This window comes from Gorilla gorilla, chromosome 1, assembly GCF_029281585.2.
Source record: "Gorilla gorilla gorilla isolate KB3781 chromosome 1, NHGRI_mGorGor1-v2.1_pri, whole genome shotgun sequence".
In the NCBI taxonomy this organism is placed as follows: domain Eukaryota; kingdom Metazoa; phylum Chordata; class Mammalia; order Primates; family Hominidae; genus Gorilla; species Gorilla gorilla.
Window position 1 is genome coordinate 202,020,813 of NC_073224.2, and position 21,780 is coordinate 202,042,592.

At 49.4% G+C, this 21,780-nt stretch overlaps 1 protein-coding gene across 8 annotated transcripts in view; it reads left to right on the plus strand.

Moving 5' to 3' along the window:
* Positions 1-270: 270 nt before the first annotated feature.
* The window catches only part of INPP5B (inositol polyphosphate-5-phosphatase B), an 83,313-nt gene continuing 61,803 nt past the window's right edge, over positions 271-21,780 (plus strand). The window contains exons 1-7 of one of the 8 annotated variants that reach the window (XM_063700208.1): positions 271-334; positions 997-1,079; positions 1,479-1,573; positions 3,440-3,537; positions 3,664-3,693; positions 6,205-6,315; positions 14,893-15,273. In XM_063700208.1, the coding sequence (XP_063556278.1) occupies positions 1,023-1,079; positions 1,479-1,573; positions 3,440-3,537; positions 3,664-3,693; positions 6,205-6,315; positions 14,893-15,273 (772 nt within the window). In that variant the 5' untranslated portion in view covers positions 271-334; positions 997-1,022. Of the gene's footprint in view, positions 335-996; positions 1,080-1,478; positions 1,574-3,439; positions 3,538-3,663; positions 3,694-5,068; positions 5,253-6,204; positions 6,316-14,892; positions 15,274-21,780 lie in introns of those variants that run through there. The other 7 variants (XM_063700211.1, XM_063700215.1, XM_063700213.1 and 4 more) reach the window with 7 other exon arrangements.

Genomic DNA, 21,780 nt, shown 5'->3' on the forward strand with positions numbered 1-21,780 from the left:
GGAGAAAATAAAAATGCATTATATTCTTCCCCTAAGATAAAATGTGACCATCTTCCTTCTGGGTGGGAAGCTCTGGCCCCATGACCTAGAGGGCTGGGGATGGGAGTGAGGGCAATCATTAGAAAACCTTTCTGGTATAGGGAGCCCAGTGTACCCCAGGGCCTAAGGGGTTAACACGGATGGAGAGACTCCCCACCCCACGATTGACTTGGGCATGCTGGGACTTGCAGGCTGACTGACCACCGTGTGGCGCAGGGGCTGTTGGGAAATGTAGTCACTGTCCCGGAACCTGGGGCAGCGGAGTCCCGTGCGCCCTGTGGTGACAGCTCAGGAGGTAGGTGACAATGTCAGGGAGCTGTGGGTGGGAGCAGAGCAGGAAAGCCAGGGCAGGGCTGGGCAGGAGGGAGTGGGCAAGCTGAGGGCTGGGACACCCCCCACCCCCCAACCCCCGGCCTGCAGCTGATGCAATGGGCCTGCTGGGGTGGGGGTGAAGGGCAAGCAGCAATGGGACACTTCCTGTCTCCAAGGAAAGAGGAATGGGACCCTCCTGAATGACAGTAAGGGGATGTTCCCTGAACCCCACACGGACACACCACTGACACCTCCCAGAGAGGCGCTAGCAGAACAAAAACTGTCCCCAAAAGAGAGGAAGAGCCATGTCCTAGGAGCAAAGGGACCAGGTCCCCTTCTCCAATCCACGTACCCCACTTCCAACAAGGATAGACCACACTCAAGAGCAACTGGATGCCCTCCCAGACAAAGGCAGTATAGCAAACTGTAGATCCCAGCGGGGCAAAGGGACTGGACCCCTATCCCTAAAAACTGAAAGGCCTATTCTAGGGAGGACAAAGAGGAGGAGGAGGAGGATCAGGCCTCCCCAGTACCATCTCCCTCTGCAAAGGCCCCTCCCTCCTGCCCCCAACCCCTCTGAGGCAGCTCCACCACCCCATGCGTAACTTGTTGACCAAAGCGGGGCTCCTATCTCCCCTCACACAGGGTGTGTGCGCTCAGCAGGGGCCAGCATGGACCAGTCTGTGGCAATCCAGGAGACGCTGGCTGAGAGGGAATACTGCGTCATCATATCCTTCCTGTGCTAACTGCAGCCCTGAGCCTGCCCTGGCCTTGGGAAGAGGAATGGAAGGTGTCGAGGTGTCTATCCCCTCTCCTGCCCCTCTGAACCATCAGGGGAGAAGGAAATCAGTATTTACTAAGTACTTACTGAGTCCTGGACTCTGCCAAATGCTTTAAATATGCAGTTATCCTCCTAACTCCCTATGAAGTTGGGGATTATTATCCTTATTTCATAGATAAGGAAGGCTTAGAGAGCCTGTTTGTCTGTTAGTTCAGCACATGGTTTGAGTGCTCACCCAAGGCCACACAGTGAATCTGGGGGGGCAGGGGAACAGAGGGAAGGTGGGACAGCCTGGGTGGGGAGAGGCCTCGCCTCTGGGTTGTCTTCCCTTGACTCTGAGCCGCAGGCGGTACAAGGTGTGCTGTGTGAGGGGGACAGCCGGCAGAGCCGCCTCCTGGGACTCGTGCGCTACCACCTGGAGCACGGCGGCCAGGAACACGCGTGAGTGAGGGGCTTGGTCCCCACCTGTCTGGGCCATGGGGTTGTTCATCACTGCACCCACCAGCTGAACTTCAACTGTCCCTCCAGGGCAGGGTCTAAGTCTCCTAGAATAATTATCACAATGACAGTTAATATTTTTTGAACACTATATTCTAAACCCTGCACAGGTACTAACTCATAATCCTCAAGATCTAAGGAGGAAGTTTCTTGAGAAGAGACAGTTTAACATACTAGTCCAGATCTTGAGCCTCGTGGTCCACATGCCTGGGTTCAAACCCAGGCTTTGTTAGTAACAAGCCACATGATCTATTGTTTGTTTGTTTTGAGAAGGAGTCTTGGTCTTTGCCCAGGCTGGAGTGCAGTGGCGTGATCTTGGCTCACTGCAACCTCTGCGTCCCAGGTTCAAGCAATTCTCGTGCCTCAGCCTCTTGAGGAGCTGGTATTACAGAGGTGCCCGCCACCATGCCTGGCTCATTTCTGTATTTTTAGTAAAGACAGGGTTTCACCACATTGGCCAGGCTGGTCTTGAAGTCCTGACCTCAAGTTATCCACCTGCCTTGGCCTCCCAAAGTGCTAGGATTACAGGCATGAGCCAGCGTGCCCAGCCTCACATGATCTTTTTTTTTAGAGACGGGGTCTCTTTCTGTCACCCAGGCTGGAGCGCAGTAGTGCACTCATAGCTGCATGCTGGAACTCCTGGCCTCAGGTCATTCTCCCACCTCAGCCTCCCAAAGTGTTGGAATTTTAGGCATGAGCCACTGCACCTGGTGGAACCACATGATCTTGAGCAAGTTGTTTTACTCCTCGATTTGTCCATATTAAAGAGTAAAGTGAGTTAGGCCAGGTGCAGTGGCTCATGCTTGTAATTCCAACACTTTGGGAGGCTAAGGCAGGAAGATTGCTTGAGCCTAGGAGTTCCAGACCAGCTTGGGCAACATAGCAAGACCACCCCCCCCCTCCGGCCCCGCCCCACCTCCCGCTCCCCGGCTCCATCTCTACAAAAAATAAGAAAATTAGCTGGGCGTTGTGGTGCATGCCTGTAGTCTCAGCTACTCGGGAGGCTGAGGTGGGAGGATCACATGAGCCAAGGAGTTTGAGATTACAGTGAACTATGATTGCAGCCTGGGCAACACAGCAAGACCCTGTCTCTATAAAAAAAAAAACAAGAAAAAAAAACTAACACCATGGGGTGTGTAGAAAGTGCTCAATAAGGCTGGGTGCAGTGGCTCATGCCTGTAATCCCAACACTTTGGGAGTCTGAGCTGGGAGGACTGCTTGAGCTCAGGAGTTCAAGACCAGCCTGGGCAATATAGTGAGACCCCTATCTCTATTTCAAATAATTAAAAAAATATAATAAATAAGAAAAAGAAAGTGCTCCATAAATGTTGTCTAGTAACACCCACATACCAGAGAAGAGAGTAATAGTTGTCAAAGGTCTCATAGCTGGTAAGTGACTCGGGGTCTAGGAGCTGGGAGGGAGGGGGCCTTAGACATTTTCTGATCCATCACCCCAGTTTTACCGATGGGAAACAGGTTCAGGGAGAGAAGTGGGTAGCTAAGGTTGCACTGTTCCTGTCACACACAGTGCTAGAATGCACCATGGTTAGATCAAACATGTGTTTGTGTTTTACTAACAGTCAGGGGCTCCTGCAGATGAGAAAAGTTCTGGTTTGATGACCTCATCCATAAAACTGCAGTCTCTGATGGGCACCACAGACAGAGATGGCATGAGGAGTACGCCTAGCCAGGGCACCACCAGCACAGTGTTAGGGACCAACGAGCAAGTGTGAGCACCCCGAGACCTCCAAGATAGGGCTGAGGGACAGCCAGTGGGCTCCCATCCTCACCTCTGCTTCCTGCCCTTAGTCTCTTCCTCTATACGCACCGGAGGATGGCCATTACCGGGGACGATGTCTCTCTGGACCAGATAGTGCCAGTCTCGCGGGATTTTACGCTGGAAGAAGGTGCCACAGGGGGCCGGGTGGTATGAATCCTCTCCTATGGGCCCCCCAGGTCATCTTTGTCCTTGATGGGGGGGCAAAGGGGAGTAAGCTCAATTGCTAAGGGCATTCTCATTTCCCTCCCCACAGTGTCCCCAGATGGTGAACTCTACATCCTTGGTGAGTGGTCCTCTTGGTCTGGGTCCCACTCGGGGCAGGGGTGCCTGATTTTCAGAGAAAGAAGAATGGTGTAAAGTAAGAGCACCCCCTGGTAAACTTATTGCAGCAAGTAAGACCCTGTAGGATCTGGCACAGCCCATCTCCGTGGGCTCATCTCCCATCACTCTCCTCCTTGCTGCTGTTTCCGTCTCCCCCGATATCACACGTTCTCACCGTGGAGCCCCTGCACATGCTGTCCCCTCCTCCTGCAAGCCTCACATCTCTTCACCTAGCCAACTCCTACTCAGCCTTCAGGGCTTCCATTCATGCATTTCTCTTCCCAGGCAGCCTTTGTTAAACCCCTGAAATTAGGCCAGGGCAGTGGCTCACTCCTGTAATCCCAGAACTTTGGGAGGCCGAGATCACGAGGTCAGGAGTTCAAGACCAGCCTGACCAATATGGAGAAACCCCGTCTCTACTAAAAATACAAAATTAGCCAGGTGTGGTGGTGCATGCCTGTAATCCCAGCTACTTGAGAGGCTGAGGCAGGAGAATTGCTTGAACCTGGGAGACAGAGGTTGCGGTGAGCCAAGATCGCACCATTGCACTCCAGCCTGGGCAACAAGAGTGAAACTCCATCTCAAAAAACAAACAAAAAACCCCAAAAAAATCCTGAAATTGTTTTGTATCCCATGGATACATGTGTCTGTCCCTCCCTCCCTCCCTTCCTCTCTCTCTCTCTCTCTCTCTCTTTCTTGACAGAATCTCACTCTGTCACCCAGGCTGGAGTGCAGTGGCATGATCTTGGCTCACTGCAACCTCCGCCTCCCAGGTTCAAGTGATTCCCCTGCCTCTGCTTCCCAAGTAGCTGGGATTACAGGCGCCCGCCACCATGCCCAGCTAATTTTTGTATTTTCTGCAGAGGCGGGGTTTTGCCATGTTGGCCAGGCTGGTCTTGAACTCCTGACCTCAGATGATCCACCTGCCTTGGCCTCCCAAAGTGCTGGGATTATAGGCGTGAGCCACCACACCTGGCTTGCCTTTTTCTTATTTTTGCCAGCCTCTCTCAATCAGTGATGTAATTCTTTATACTGACATATTTAATGTCTGTCTTCTTTGCTATACAACAATAATAATAATAGAAGCAAATAATGAGTCAATGATTATCCCATGCCAGCATTGTGCTAGAAGTTTTACATACACCAAATCACGCTTTTCTCTTTTTTGTTTGAGACAGAGTCTTGCTCTGTTGCCCAGGCTGGAGTGCAGTGGCGCGATCTCGGCTCACTGCAAGCTCCACCTCCCGGGTTCACGCCATTCTCCTGCCTCAGCCTCCCAAGTAGCTGCGACTACAGGCGCCTGCCACCACGCCCGGCTAATTTTTTGTATTTTTTTTTAGTAGAGATGGGGTTTCACCGTGTTGGCCAGGATGGTCTCGATCTCCTGACCTTGTGATCCGCCCACCTCGGCCTCCCAAAGTGCTGGGATTACAGGCATGAGCCACCGCACCGGGCCTAAATCAGGCTTTTCTCACAGCTCTATGAGGTTATCACTGTTTGCATCTCCATTTTATGGACAAGGTAACTGAGGCCCAGAGAAATTAAACAGTTTAGTAAGGGGTGGAACCAAGATTCAAACTTAGAGAATTCAGATTCTATAGCCCACACTATTTTATTTTATTTTATTTTTTGAGACAGGATCTTGCTCTGTCACTCGGGCTAGAGTGCAGTGGCACAAATATGGCTCACTTCAGCCTCAACCTCCTGGGCTCAAGCGATCCTTCCACCTCAGCCTCCCAAGTAGCTGGGACTCCACATCTGGCTAATTTTTTATAGAGACTGGGTGGCGGGGGGTGGTGTCTCATTGTGTTTTCCAAGCTGGTCTCAAACTCCTGGCTTTAAGTAATCCTCCTGCCCTGGCCTCCCAAAGTGCTGGGATTACAGGCATGGGTCACTATGCCCAGCCTAGCCCACACTCTTAATCGCTCTGCTAGGTTGCTTCTGTTTGTCTGTTAGTTCAGCACATGGTTTGAGTGCTCACCATGTGCCCGGTATTGGGTATATGCTATGAATAGGGAAGCCTTCTACAGTCTAGCTCCCTGAGATGGGCCCACGTGTATTCTCTTCACCATGGTATTCCCTGTGCCTATCACACTACCTGGCATAGTCAGGTAGACTGACCCATGGACATTCCCTCTTGTCTGCCTCTATGTGCTTTTCATTTCATCGGGAGGGGAACAGACTACACATCCAGAGAACCTGTTCTCTCCCAGTTCCATCTAGTACTGCAGTTGAGGCTTACTGACTTTTCAGAGCCTTCTTCTGCCTCCTGTATAAAGAGGGGATGATGTTAATTTGGAACTCAGGGTACAGAGGGTTTCCTTGTTGTCCCAGCAGCTGTCCCAAGTAAGTTGCTTAAGGGCTGAAGGGGCTTTGGGAGTCTGGGTTGCTGATTCTCCATTCTCAGGCTTAGGCTGCATCAAGCACTTAGCTCCTGGCAGCCAAGGGTTCATTTCCTGCCTCCTTTGTGCAGGCTCAGATGTGACTGTCCAGCTGGACACAGGAGAGCTTAGCCTCGTATTCCAGCTGCCCTTTGGTTCACAAACCAGGATGTTCCTCCACGAAGTTGCCAGGGCCTGTCCAGGTAGGTAAGACCCCAGGCTCCCTGGGGGTGGGCGGGTGGCTGGGTATTCACCTACCCACCCCAGTTGACTCTCCACCCTTTGGACTCTTACCCCATGGTTTCTGTGTCCTTTCGAAGCTGCTGGTGTAAAGCCATAGTGCCCCCAGGCTGCCAGCCAACCATGGTGTTTGCTTTTGTGTTTACAGTTTCTGGAGCTGAGTGTTAACTACAGCAGGGCCCCTTTGCTCTCCTGGCTCTGGGCAGGGTTGCACAGGATAGGTTGTGACTGTGATGCAGAATCTCTTACAAGTTGGCAGACTAAGCAGCTTCAAGCGGCCCAACTTCCCTCTCTCTGCCACCCACAGCTAGAACTCACAGCTAGAACCATCTGTCATATTGGCTCTCCTGCCCTTGAACCCTGCTGTCACTCACTGCCGCTGAGAAAATGGTCTAGCTTTGGGCTAGCAGTGAAACATTAGTGGCCTTTAGGACAAAATTTGTTTAGAATGGGACATTAGCCCGGCAGGTAAAGGAGAGTTTGTGTACAGAGCAGAGGATTAGTCATAGAACATGCAAATTCAAGCCAACAGGTGCTGGGGCTTAAATGTTTACCCACCACTTTTAGCTGTCTTCTTTCAAGCTATCCCTTGTCTTTGTGGCAATGGGAGAGGGCTGGTCTTCTCTGTGGTCTTGCTGTGGAGCCTGAGCCTCCAGGGCTTCACTTTATTTTGCTTGCTGTGCCAGGAAGGGGACTGCTCTTGGATTCAAACTAGGGGATAAGGGAAAAGGAAGCAGAAGAAACAGCTAGGCTTAGTAGCTTGCTTGTAATCCCAACTACTTGGGAGGCTAAGGCAGGAGGATCACTGGAGCCCAGGAGTTCAAGGCTACATTGAGCTATGAGTGCGCCACTGCACCGCAGCATGGGCAACAGAGTGAGACCCCTGTCTCTAAAAAATAAAATAACAGGCCGGGCACGGTGGCTCACGCCTGTAATCCCAGCACTTTGGGAGGCCAAGGCAGGCGGATCACGAGGTCAGGAGACTGAGACCATCCTAGCTAACACGGTGAAACCCCGTCTCTACTAAAAATACAAAAAAATTAGCTGGGCGTGGTGGCGGGTGCCTGTAGTCCCAGCTACTCGGGAGGCTGAGGCTGGAGAATGGCATAAACCCAGGAGGCGGAGCTTGCAGTAAGCCGAGATTGTGCCACTGCACTCCAGCCTAGGGACAGAACAAGACTCCATCTCAAAAAAAAAAAAAATAACAAAAGGAAGTAGAAACATGATTATAGAGCCTTGAATGCCTGGTTAAGAGGTTTATTTATTTTATTTATTTTTTTGAGACGGAGTTTTGCTTTTGTTGCCCAGGCTGGAGTGCAGTAGTGCGATCTCGGCTCACTGCAATGTCCACCTCCCCGGTTCAAGCAATTCTCCTGCCTCAGCCTCCTGAATAGGTGGGATTACAGGCGCCCACCACCATGCCTAGCTAATTTTTTTTTTTTTTTTTTGAGACGGAGTTTTGCTCTTGTCGCCCAGGCTGCAGTGTGGTGGTACGACCTTAGCTCACTGCAACCTCCGCCTCCTGGGTTCAAGCGATTCTCCTGCTTCAGCCTCCCGAGTAGCTGGGATTACTGGCGCCCACCACCATGCCCAGCTGATTTTCGGATTTTTGGTAGAGACACAGTTTCATCATGTTGGCCAGGCTGGTCTTGAACTCCTGACCTCAGGGGATCCACCCACCTCAGCCTCCCAAAGTGCTGGGATTACAGGCATGAGCCACCACACCCAGCATAATTTTTTGCATTTTTAGTAGAGACGGGGTTTCACCACGTTGGTCAGGGTGGTCTTGAACTCCCAGCCTAAGGTGATCCACGCACCTTGGTCTCCCAAAGTGCTGGGGTTACAGGCCTAAGCCACTGCGCCCAGCCAAGAGGTTTAAAATTTATTAAGCAGGGGGAAATTTATCTCTAAATCTTAAAATAATAAGGATAACATATTTTATGATTATTAATAGTAGTTGTAGGAGGTATAATAATAGAAATAACACCAAAGAGCCTGGGCTTTGAAGCTATACAGCCCCTTGAGTTTGAAACCCATCTCTGCCAGTACCTAGCTGTGCAACTTTGGGCAAGCTACTTCACCTCTCTGAACTTTAGTTTTTGTAGGCTTCTTTCTGTATGTAATGAATACCTTATTCATGGGTTGTGAGAATTAAATGAGATAACACATGTAAAAGTGCCTACCACATAGCAGGAACTCAGAAAATGTTTTTCCCCTCTACAAGAAGACTCGTAGCTCACATTCATTGTTGATTTGGCATGCGTTAGGCGCTATTCCAAGAACTTTTCACACATTATCTCATTTACTCCTTTAAAAAAATTTTTTTTAATTTAATGTTAATTTTATTTATTTATTTATTTATTTATTTATTTATTTATTTATTTTTGAGACAGAGTCTCGCCCTGTTGCCCAGGCTAGAGTGCAATGGCGCGATCTCGGCTCACTGCAGCCTCCACCTCCTGGGTTCAAGTGATTCTCCTGCCTCAGCCTCCCGAGTAGCTGGTACAGGCGCATGCCACCACGCCCAGCTAATTTTTTGTATCTTTAGTAGAGATGAGGTTTCACCATGTTGACCAGGCTGGTCTTGAACTCCTGACCTCGTGATCCACCCACCTCGGCCTCCCAACGTGCTGGGATTACAGGCATGAGCCACCGTGTCCAGCTTTTTTTTTTTTTTTTTTTTTTGAGACCAAGTTTCACTCTTGTTGCCCATCTGGGCTGGAGTGCAATGGCACAGTCTTGGCTTACTACAACCTCCGCCTCCAGGGTTCAAGCGATTCTCCTGCTTCAGCCTCCCAAGTAGCTAGGATTACAGGCACCTGCCACTATGCCTGGCTAATTTTTGTATTTTTATTTTTATTTTATTTTATTTTATTTTTTGAGACAAAGTCTGGCTCTGTTGCCCAGGCTGGAGTGCAGTGGTGCAATCTCAGCTTACTGCAACTTCCGCCTCCTGGGTTCAAGCAATTCTCCTGCCTCAGCGTCCCGAGTAGCTGGGACTACAGGCGCATGCCACCACGCCTGGCTAATTTTTGTATTTTTTGGTAGAGACAGGTTTTACCATGTTGGCCAGGCTGGTCTCGAACTTCTGACCTCAGGTGATCTGCCCACTTTGGCCTCCCAAAGTGCTGGGATTACAGGCGTGAGGGACTGTGCCTGGCCAATTTTTATATTTTTAGTAGAGACGGGGTTTCACCACGTTGGCCAGGCTAGTCTCGAACTCCTGACCTCAGGTGACCTGCCCATCTCAGCTTCCAAAAGTGCTGGGATTACAGACGTGAGCCACCTTGCCCAGCCTCTCATTTACTTTTTTTTTTTTTTTTTGTGAGACGGAGTCTTGCTTTGTTGCCCAGGCTGGAGTGCAGTGGGGCCATCTTGGCTCACTGCAGCCTCCGCCTCTTGGATTCAAGTGACTGTTCTGCCTCAGCCTCCTGAGTAGCTGGGATTACAGGCGCACGCCACCATGCCTGGCTAATTTTTGTATTTTTAATAGAGACGGGGTTTCACCATGTTGTTCAGGCTGGTCTCGAACTCCTGACCTTGTGATCTGCCCACTTTGGCCTTCCAAAGTGCTGGGAATACAGGTGTGAGCCACCGTGCCCGGCCTGGCCTCATATACTCTTTACCACGATCTTACAAGGGAAGTATTATTGATGTGTCCATTTCATAGATGAGGAAACTGAGGCTCAGAGAGGATAAGAGCGTTGCCTGAGTACCTAGCTGGTAAATGATAGAGCCAGGATTAGGCAGGATTATATAGTTCTACTCCAGGCCAGGCACGGTGGCTCATGCCTGTAATCCCAGCAGTTTGGAAGGCCTACTTGAGGTTAGGGGTTCCAGACCAGACTGGACAACATATAGTGACAGAGCGAGACTCTGTCTCTCAAAAAAAAAAAAAAAAAAAAGTTCTACTCCAGAGCCTGAGCCCTTGCATGTTTTGCTCTAGTGCTTCCTTAGCTCATGGCACCCTCTCCCCTATAAACAGCCCAGGAAGGCTTCATGTAGGAGGTGAATTTTTTTTTGAGACTCCCTGGCTGGAGTGCAGTGGCATGATCTTGGCTCACTACAACCTCCACCTCCCGGGTTCAAGCAATTCTCTTGCCTCAGCCTCCTGAGTAGCTGGGACTACAGGTGCCTGCCAACATGCCTGGCTAATTTTTGTGTTTATAGTAGAGACAGGGTTTTACCATGTTGCCCAGGATGGTCTCAAACTCCTGACCTCCGGTGATCCACCCGCTTCGGCCTCCCAAAGTGCGGGAATTACAGGCGTGAACCACCGCGCTCGGCCAGAGGTGATATTTAAGCTTAGGCTAGAAGGATGAAGAAGAGTTTTTCCCCAGGCAGGCAACAAGGAGGAAAAGGGCTTGGCAGTCGGAGGGAAGGGCAGGACCTTTGGTGGGGACTGAACTTGGGGGAAGAGGAGGGTGTGGAGAGAGCTGAGCCAGGAGAGGTCAGCAGAGAGCATCTCATGAAGGGTCTTAGCTACCCAGCAAAGAGCTTGGACTTTGCCCTATAGCTTATGGGGAACCATTAAGGAATTTTATTTATTTATTTATTTTTTGATACGGAGTCTCACTCTGTCGCCCAGGCTGGAGTGCAGTGGCGTGATCTTGGCTTACTGCAAGCTCCACCTCGCAGGTTCATGCCATTCTCCTGCCTCAGCCTCCCGAGTAGCTGGGACTACAGGTGCCCACCACCACGCCTGGCTAATTTTTTGTATTTTTAATAGAGACTGGGTTTCACCGTGTTAGCCAGAATGGTCTGGATCTCCTGACCTCGTGATCCGCCCGCCTTGGCCTTCCAAAGTGCTGGGATTACAGGCGTGAGCCACCGCGCCCGGCCGCCATTAAGGAATTTTTAAGCTGGAGAGTGATAAGGCAAGATTTGCAAGTTAGAAAAGTTCCTCTGGCAACTGGTATAGAAAAAGAGAACTAGAGCAGGGAGATAGGAATGTACTGGAATGGCTAAGGAATGGAAAATGAGGCTGGGACCTGGGAGAGCCCTGGTGATGGGAATGGGGAAGGAGGGATGGACTTGAAAAATAGAGAGGTCAAACTGATGAGAATGAAGGCACCATGGGGGCAGTGAGTTTGGGTCACGTTCACAACTTCATCCGCAGAGATAAGAACAGTGCCAGCCTGCACGGTGGCTCACGCCTGTAATCCCAGCACTTTGGGAGGCCAAGGCGGGCGGATCACGAGGTCAGGAGTTCAAGACCAGCCTGACCAATATGGTGAAACCCCATCTCTATTAAAATACAAAAAAATTAGCCAGGCGTGGTGGCACGTGCCTGTAGTCCCAGCTACTCGGGAGGCTGAGGCGGGAGAATCGCTTGAACCCGGGAGGCAGAGGTTGCAGTGAGCCGAGATCATGCCACTGCACTCCAGCCTGGGCGACAAAGCCAGATTCCATCTTTTTTTTTTTTTTTTTTTGAGATGGAGTCTTGCTCTGTCGCCCAGACTGGAGTGCAATGGCACGATCTCGGCTCACTGCAAGCTCCGCCTCCTGGGTTCACGCCATTCTCCCACCTCAGCCTCCCGAGTAGCTGGGACTACAGGCGCCCGCCAGCATGCCCGGCTAATTTTTTGTATTTTTTTAGTAGAGACGGGGTTTCACCGTGTTAGCCAGGATGGTCTCGATCTCCTGACCTCGTGATCCGCCCGCCTCGGCCTCCCAAAGTGTTGGGATTACAGGCGTGAGCCACTGCGCCCGGCCAAGACTCCATCTTAAAAAAAAAAGAATACCGCCTGTCATGTAGCAGGCACTTAACAAATATTTGTTGACTGCAGGAGCAGAGGTTGGTAGCTATGAGAATGAAAGACAGAAGTCAAGGATGACTTCTTTCTTTTAGGATTGGGTGTGTGTCTTGCAGTCCCCTTACCTGTCATCCTTCTGGGGTCCACACCACACTTGGGGTAACCAGCAGAGAAACTCTGTACCAACCAACTTCTCTGAGTGCTTGCCATGATGGGGATTTCCTCAGGGAGGGACCTGGGTTAGAAGGGACTCTCAGTATTGACAGACTCTTAGATATCCACTAGCCCAACTCTTTCATTTTACTAGAGGCACTAGAGGCAAAAGGAACTAGGTTTTTTCCACCCAGTCCTTGATGGATAATGTTGTACAGCACAAAAGGCCAGAGAGTGGAAGTGTCTTGGCTAAGAATCTACTATTAGAGAAACATTGGCTAACAAGAGATCACAGTTAGCTAACATTAATTGAGCACCTACTGTGTGCCAGACATTTTTCTAGATACCGAGACAATGCACAACTGTATTTGTCCGTTTAGTCTTCTGAACAATACTAAGAAGTAGATATCCTGTTTTACAGATGAGTAAATTGACACAGAGGAGGCAAGAAACTTACCCAAGATCAATCATCAATTGAAGTAATAGGGGCCGGGTGGGGTGGCCCACACCTGTAATCCCAGCACTTTTGAGAGGTTGAGGTGGGCGGATCATGAGGTCAGGAGTTCGAGACCAGACTGACCAATATGGTGAAACCTTGCCTCTACTAAAAATACAAAAATTAGCCAGGCGTGGTGCCGTGTGCCTGTAATCCCAGCTACTCAGGAGTCTGAGGCAGGAGAATCATTTGAACCCGGGAGGCGGAGGTTGCAGTAAGTGGAGATCACGTTACTGCATTCCAGCCTGGGCGACAGAGCAAGAGTTTGTCTCAAAATAAATAAATAAATAAATAAATAAAATAAAATAAAAATTGAAGTAATGGGACCAGGTTTGAAAGTTTCTGATGCCAAAGCCCTCGGAGTTCAGAGATTTCAGTGCAGATCCCAGGTCTGTCACTTCCTAAATGTGAATGTGAACACTACATTTTATTTTATCTATTATTTATTTATTTATTTATTTATTTATTTATTTATTGAGACAGAGTCTAGCTCTGTCACCCAGGCTGGGGTGTGGTGGTGCAATCTTGGCTCACTGCAACCTCCACCTCCCGGGTTCAGGTGATTCTCCTGCCTCAGCCTCCCGAGTAGCTGGGATTACAGGTGCCCGCCACCACACCCGGCTAATTTTTGTATTTTCTTTTTTTCTTGAGACAGATTCTCACTCTTTCACCCAGGTTGGAGTGCTGTGGTGCGATCTCAGCTCACTGAAACCTCCACCTCCCAGGTTAGAGGGATTCTCCTGCCTCAGCCTCCCGAGTAGCTGGGACTACAGGCGCACGCCACCATGGCCAGCTAATTTTTTGTATTTTTTGTAGAGACAGGGTTTCACCATGTTAGCCAGGATGGTCTCGATCTCCTGACCTCGTGATCTGCCTGCCTCAGCCTCCCAAAGTGCTGGGATTACAGGCATGCGCCTGGCCCTACTATATTTTATTTTTTCAGACCTTGGCTTTTTTATTTATACAATGGAAATATAAACTTGCCTTCTTCAATAAGCCAAGTTTTTTGAGGATCAGATGAGGCCAAGTACGGGTTAATAGTATGTAAATGCTGAAGACAACTTAAAAGCTGTGTCTGGCAGTGCCATAGTCAGGACTGGAACTCAAGTCTTCTCATATATCATGTCCTTGCACATCCCATTCAGTTCGGTCGGGTTCATGCAGCTCTACAAACAGAGTAGGCAGGATAGCAGAAGGGTTAAGAGCAACTGTTCCAGAGTCAGATAGTTTGAGTCAGAGGGTTTGAGTCAGAGACAGAGGTGACTCAAGAATTTCTAGGAGGGAGAGTGGCAGTCTGGTTAAGGGAGAAACAGAGGACTTGTCTTGATATATTTCATAGTAAACACACTGCTTACTTACAGCGTGTGTTTCTCTGGAGTGGGCTCCCAACTGCTGCTGGAGGTTATGGGTGGTGAAATCCTCCAACCCTCTGGCATCGGTTTGAATCCTCCACTCCGCTAGTCACTCTGCGACTTCAGACTTAACCTCTCTGAACTTGGTTGCCTTGTATATAAAATGGGGATAATAGGCCGGGGGTGGTGGCTCACGCCTGTAATCCCAACACTTTGGGAGGCCGAGGCAGGTGGATCATGAGGTCAGGAGATCAAGACCATCCTGGCTAATATGGTGAAACCCCGTCTCTACTAAAAATACAAAAAATTAGCCAGGCATGGTGGCACGTGCCTGTAGTCCCAGCTACTAGGGAGGCTGAGGCAGGAGAATCACTTGAATCCGGGAGGCAGAGGTTGCAGTGAGCGGAGATCGCTCCACTGCACTCCAGCTTAGGCGACAGAGCGAGACTCCGTCTCAAAAAAAAAAAAAAAAAAAAAAGAAAAGAAAATTGGGATAATAGTTTCCTCCCTTATAAAAGGTGTGTTACGAGGAGTAGGAAGATAATATTTATACGAGGCACAGACCTTGGCACATAGTTACCGTGAGGTTCAAGGAATGGCGGTGGTCTCTGCCTTGGAATAGTACTTTTGTGTTCACAATTATTCTTGCATTTGAACCTCAGTGCGCACAGAACCCTTCTGTGCGCGAGAGAAACAGGGCCGGAGTCTCTCGGGATAATACAATCATGCAGAGCCGGCTCTTCAAGCCCGTGGCTCAGTCTGCCCCCATTTGTTCCTGCACAGGCTTCGATTCTGCGACCCGGGATCCTGAATTCCTGTGGCTGTCTCGGTATAGGTGCGCAGAGCTGGAGCTGGAGATGCCAACGCCGCGCGGTTGTAACTCGGCCCTAGTTACCTGGCCAGGGTACACGACAATTGGCGGAGGCAGGTATCCGTCCCGGAAGGAACGGTGGGGATTGGAGGAGGCCCGGCCACAGGGGGCGGGCTCCGTTCTGTTTGGGGGCGGAGCGATGGAGAAGACAGGCTTTCGATTGATGGAGCGGGCACACGGGGGCGGGTTCGTCTGGGGGCGGAGCGCGCGGGACGGGCGGCGGGATGAGGAGCTTGAGGAAGCAGGCAGGGAAATGTCTGCCGCCGCCGGCTCTCGGGAGCGCAACACTGCAGGTCCGGCGGGCGGCGGGAAGCTGGGCTGGGGAGCTGGGCCGGGGGCGGCGGTGGGCCCGGCCCTCGGGTGGACAGGGTCGGCGGTTTGGCCAGTGGACGCTCAAGGCGAAGACCAAAGTCCTGGTGGCCCTCTGGAGGCTGGGACACTGGGGCAGAAGTTCTGTGATGTTCTTCTCAGGCGTGCGTGACGAGGGTAGGCGGGTGGGAATGGGGTACTCGGGAATCCGGAGGCTGGGGTTTTAGTAAAGCTCCGTTCCGAACTCGCTGTGTGACCTCGGGCCACTCGCTGCCCCTCTCTGGGCCTGTTGCTCCATCTGAGCTTGCTCTTCAATCCTGACCTTCCGAGTTTGTCGCGTGGGGCGGGTGGGGGAGCGGTGCCCTGCCTATGATAGAGTCTTTCTTTGGGTGAGGTATGGTATGTGTTGGGGCTCTGTCAGTTCTCAGCCCCTGTGATGATAGCGCGGTGTACAGGGCTGGAGTCTTGGGGAGCCCTGTCTACTCTGGGACTAGAGGCCAGGATGAAGTTACAGGTTATAAAGGGACTAGGTTTTTTCCCACCCAGCAGTTGGTGGAGAATGGGGAGCACAGAAAGCCAGTTGCTGAGCAGGAGCTTGTCGTTTGGAGATGGGAGGCTCAGGGCTGAAATTTGGGTGAGTCCGTGCTCCGGGAGGACCTGCAGACCTGTCTTTTTTTGTCCAGCTCCAGGGTTTTCTGCAAGGGCCCCTGGTGCTTTTTTCCCCTGGGTGTGTCCGTGAGGCTCCATTTATGTGTGAGCTTTGGCATGACCCCTAGTACCTATTTGTGACAGTCATTTGCCAGCAGTGAAGAGCCTGTCAAGTAGCTGTGTAAAGTATGGGCCAGCCCTCCACTTGCTCTTACAAGGCTTGGAAACTATGAGGGGCAGGGAGGAGTGGCATGTTGCACAAGAGTTTGTAAACTGAGAGGAAACGAGGTGAGCAGAGGACTTCCTCGGTGCTTGTTTCTCCTTCCTTGCAGCCATCACAAGGTGCGATCGAAGCGCCTGATGGTGCTGATAGTTTGCATCTTCCTTGGGCTTATCTCAGAGTTCACTGTCACTAGAGTTTCCATGACATTCTGGGCTATGGTGCTGGGACGGGTGAGAGTTTAAGAGCACCTCATCTCCTTGCCCCTTCACAAGAGACTGCCAGAATCCAGACAATTGGCGGAGGACAAGGCCAATGGCAGCAGAAAGAGGTGGGTGCTGTGTTCTCAGCCAGTACACCAGAGCCAGGCCATGCAGGCACTTCATTCCCTTAGTCTTCTATGACAAGTCAGGCCAGCCAGCTCTGAAGCCAGTTAGCTGCCCCGACTGAGAAATGTGCAGGGATCTCAATCTTTCATTTCCTTTCAAAAAACAGAGACTAGCCATATGCTGGAGAGGAATTATTGTTACGGTTTCGGTTTTATTTTTATTTTAAAATAATTTGAAAGCTGAACATGGTGGTGCGTACCTGTAGTCCCAGCCACTTGAGAGGCTGAGGTGGGAGGCTTGAGCCCAGGAGTTTGAGGGTGATGTGCACTATGATTGATCCTGTGAATTACTTGCTGCACTCCAGCCTAGGCAACATAGTGAGACTGTCTCTAAAATAAATAAATAAATAGTTTTAAAAATTTTGTCAGCCAGGCGTGGTGACTCATGCCTGTAATCCCAGCACTGTGGGAAGCTGAGGCGGGCGGATCACCTGAGGTCAGGAGTTCGAGACCAGCCTGGCCAACATGGCGAAACCCCGTCACTACTAAAAATACAAAAATTAGATGGGCGCGGTGGCAGGTGCCTGTAATCCCAAGTACTCTGGAGGCTGAGGTAGGAGAATTGCTTGAACCCAGGAGGCAGAGGTTGCAGTGAGCCGAGATCGTGCCATTGCATTCCAGCCTGGGAGACAGAGCAAGACTCCATCTCGAAAAAAAAAAAAAAATTTTCTCTTAAAATACCTACAGTAAGTGGGGTGACACTATTAATTGCTAAGTTGCTCCTGCTAAAATTGGTAAGAAATGGTATCAAGCCCCTCAGTTCTATTTGGGTCATCTGTTTCCAGAGTTATTATGGCCTCAGAGGAGAGTTACATCTTCTATAACAGGTAGGAAGAACCCTTTGGGCTGCCTTTGGATGTCGATACAGGCCCCAAGGGAAACAGAGTAGTAGATTGTTTTTTCCTACATGCATATGATCAAAATACCCACTTTTTGATAGCCTAGAGAACCCAAAGCAAACGGTTGCTTAAAAATGCTGTTTCTGGCTGGGCACGGTGACTCATGCCTTTAATCCCAACACTTTGGAAGGCTGAGGCGGGCGGATCATGAGGTCAGGAGTTCGAGACCAGCCTGGCCAACATAGCGAAACCCTGTCTCTACTAAAAATACAAAAATTAGATGGGTGTAGTGGCACATGGCTATAATCCCAGGTACTTGGGAGGCTGAGGTAGGAGAATCGCTTGAACCCAGGAGGCAGAGGTTGCAGTGCGCTGAGATTGTGCCACTGCACTCCAGCCTGGGAGACACAGCGAGACTCCATCTCAAAAAAAAAAAAAAGAAAAAAAAATTTTTATCTTATCATAATACCTACAGTAAGTGACTGGGTGACACTGTTAATTGCTAAGTTGCTGCTGCTAAAATTGGTAAGAAATGGTATCAAGCTCCCCAGTTCTGTTTGGGTCATCTCTGTTTCCAGAGTTATTCTGGCCTCAGTGGAGAGTTACATCTTCTATAACAGGTAGGAAGAACCCTTTGGGCTGCCTCTGGATGTCGATACAGGCCCCAAGGGAAACGGAGTAGTAGATTTGTTTTTTCCTATATGCATATGATCAAAATACCCACTACTTGATAGCCTAGAGAAACCAAGGCAAATGGTTGCTTAAAAATGCTGTTTTTGGCTGGGCGCGGTGGCTCATGCCTGTAATCCTAGCACTTTGGGAGGCCGAGGTGGGCGGATCACGAGATCAGGAGTTCAAGACCAGGCTGGGCAACATGATGAAATCCTGTCTCTACTAAAAATATAAAAATTACGCCAGGCGCAGTGGCTTATGCCTGTAATCCCAGCACTTTGGGAGGCTGAGGCAGGCGGATCACAAGGTCAGGAGATCAAGACCATCCTGGCTAACACGGTGAAACCCCATCTCTACTAAAAATACAAAAAAAATTAACTGGGCATGGTAGTGTGTGCTTATAGTCCCAGCTACTCGGGAGTCTGAGGCAGGAGAACCGCTTGAACCCAGGAGGCAGAGTTTGCAGTTAGCCGAGATTGCGCCACTGCACTCCAGCCTGGGCGAGACTCCATCTCAAAACAAAACAAAACAAAACAAAAAAACCCCAAAAAAAAGAACTTAGCTGAGCATGGTGGCGGGCACCTGTAATCCCTGCTACTTGGGAGGCTGAGGCAGGAGAATCAGTTGAACCCGGGAGGTGGCGATTGCAGTGAGCTGAGATCGCGGCATTGCACTCCAGTCTGGGTGACAAGAGCAAGACTCTGTCCCCCCAGAAAAAAAAAAAAAGCTGTTTTTGATGCACGGCAGGAGAAACAAAGGCACCCCTCAGGAGCTGGCAGTCTGACTGAGAGGGGTCTGATAATACGTAGATAGAGGTAAGAGAGTATAGGGTTGGCCCAGCAGGACAGTGTTCCTTGTAGCGTGAGCCAAGGGCATAGAGCACCTTCGAGGCCCAGGCATTTTGGGGGATAGGTGAATCTGGTCTTCATTCTTTGCCTTTGCATTAATAGAGATAGGAATGATCTTTGATGATTCTTTCAAAATGTCCTTTCTTTTCTTTGATTAGTCTCTGCTGAATTCAGGAGTGTTAGGCTGAGCTTGGTAGAGATTATAGTAGAAAAATGAGGCTGGGCGCAGTGGCTTACGCCTGTAATCCCTGCACTTTGGGAGGCCAGGGAGGGCGGATCACGAGGTCAGGAGATTGAGACCATCCTGGCTAACATGGTGAAACCCTGTCTCTACTAAAAATACAAAAAAATTAGCGGGGCATGGTGGTGGGCACCTGTAGTCCCAGCTACTCGGGAGGCTGAGGCAGGAGAATGGCGTGAACTCGGGAGGCAGAGCTTGCAGTGAGCTGAGATTGCACCACTGGACTCCAGCCTTGGTGACAGAGCGAGACTCTGTCTCAAAAAAAAAAAAAAAAAAAAAAAAAAAGAAAAAGAAAAATGAAATGGAGCTAGTTTCAGACTGGAATCCACGTCTTCAGGTTCAGACCAGTGTCTAGGAGCTAAGTTGTGGTGTTGAAGTCAGGTAATGCTTTTGGTTGAGTGGCAGCTTGTTCACGTGATTCTCTTGCCAAGCCCAGCTTGCACTGACTTTAGATTGGTAGTTGAATCGGTAGATTGGTAGGAGTCTTTCTGCTCCTGCACTTATTTAACTGCTCTTTTTTTTTTTTTGAGATGGAGTCTTGCTGTGTCACCAGGCTAGGAGTGCAGTGGCACGATCTTGGCTCACTGCAACCTCCACCTCCTGGGTTCAAGTAATTCTCCTGCCTTAGCCTCTCGAGTAGCTGGGACTACATGCATGCACCTGCACGCCACCACACCCAGCTAATTTTTGTATTTTTAGTAGGGACGGTGTTTCACCTTGTTGGCCAGGATGGTCTCCATCTCCTGACCTCGTGATCTGCCCGCCTGGGCCTCCCAAAGTGCTGAGATTACAGGCGTGAGCCACAGCGCCTGGCCTCACTGTTCTTAACATCTTTTTTCTTTTCTTTTTTTTTTCTTCCTAACCACTAGATGACCAGGGATGCTGTTAACTTCCTTGTGCAGCTTTTTCTTTCCTTAAAAAGAATGAAGTCTGGTTTGGGAGAAATACCTCATTATTTCCATCTAGCAACTGAAGTTGCTCTTATTCAGAAAACCCCATTGAGGATCCTGCACAGGGCCCAGTACTTATCCAAGTCAGTCTGTAAAATGTTCACCTGCATTGCATCCTGGGTACACGCAAAACCTGGAGCTGTGTTCTGGAGGGTTTTGCACTATGCACTAAAAAGGAAATGGCTACTCAGAAGTCCCACAGGGGCCATTCTGGGCTATTTTAACAAAGCAGTAATGGCAAATACATTTTGTTTTTTTTTAATCCAAAGTTGATTAGAAATGAGCCAGCTTTGCCGGGTGTGGTGGCTCAAGCCTGTAATCCCAGCACTTTCAGAGGCCGAGGTGGGTGGATTACAAGGTCAGGAGTTCAAGACCATCCTGGCCAACGTGGTGAAACCCCATCTCTACTAAAATACAAAAAATTAGCTGGGCGTGGTGGCGTGCGCCTTATCCCAGTTACTTGAGAGGCTGAGGCAAGGGAATCACTTGAACCTGGGAGGTGGAGGTTGCAGTGGGCTGAGATCACGCCACTGCATGCCAGCCTGACGACAGTGAGACTCCGTCTCAAAAAAAAAAAAGAAATGAACCAGCTTTGTAGTAACTCAAATTTACAAGGGGATGTGTTTAAGTATTTTTTCTTCTGGACCCAGGAAACAAAGTATTAAAGTCTGTCATGCCAGTGAAAGGAAATGAATGCTATTTATATCTCAGGGTAACATAAAGGGTAACCTAGTTTACCAGAGTAGAAGCCAGAGAGCATGTTAGCAAAATAGCCCCCGGGGTGGTTTTCTCTCTCACTCTCTCTTTCATCTTGTTTTGTCAGTACTAATAGGTAAAACTTGTGTGACCAACATATCCTCTTAGCATGGAGAAAATAAATTTGCTTTTGTTTATCTTAGAGAACAAATATTGCCCATCATTGCCACCGTTGTGGGAAGCTCTGCAGGCTCCTAAGTAACTTACTTTAAGTCACTTTGTTTCCTTAAACAAAAGAGAACTGTATTCATTTTTCTTCTTCCTTTTGTTGTTCCCCTCTCCATTTTCCTTCTTTGGGCCATTTAATCCAGTTTTATGTTTCTAGTACAAGAGAACCCCCTAAAGATTCTTTTTTTCTTCTGAAAACAGTTTGTTTTGGAATTCTACAGTGATTGTTGAGAGCAAGTGAGGTGACCCACAAACACTCAGTTAGAAGTGGAGCTTTGAACAGAAAAATCCTCAGGGAGGGACAGTTCAGGAAGAGGGAGGCATCAATATATTTATTAGAGGAAAGATACTGTACTGTTGGAGGATAGATGCTAGCTGACTTGCATGTTTTTCTTTGCTACTTAAAATATACTGTTAGCCCGGCACAGTGGTGTGCACCTGTAGTCCCAGCTACTCAGGAGGCTAAGGCAGGAGTCTTGCTTGAGGAGTTCCAGACCAGCCTGGGCAACATAGTGATATCTCTAAATTTAAATAGATAAATATATAAAATAAATTACGCTCTAACAGTTTTGTTATTGGTGATCCATACATGAACTGAAGCTAGCAAATATGAATGAGAAGAGACTTACTTTCTTGGAATGCCAATGATGAGAATTTAAACAAAGTGGATGTCAAGAGGCCTGGACATTTTTCTTTTTCTTTTCTTCATGGTTCCTTGGTGCACTATTACTTTCTCTTTTTGTTTTTATTTATTTTTATTT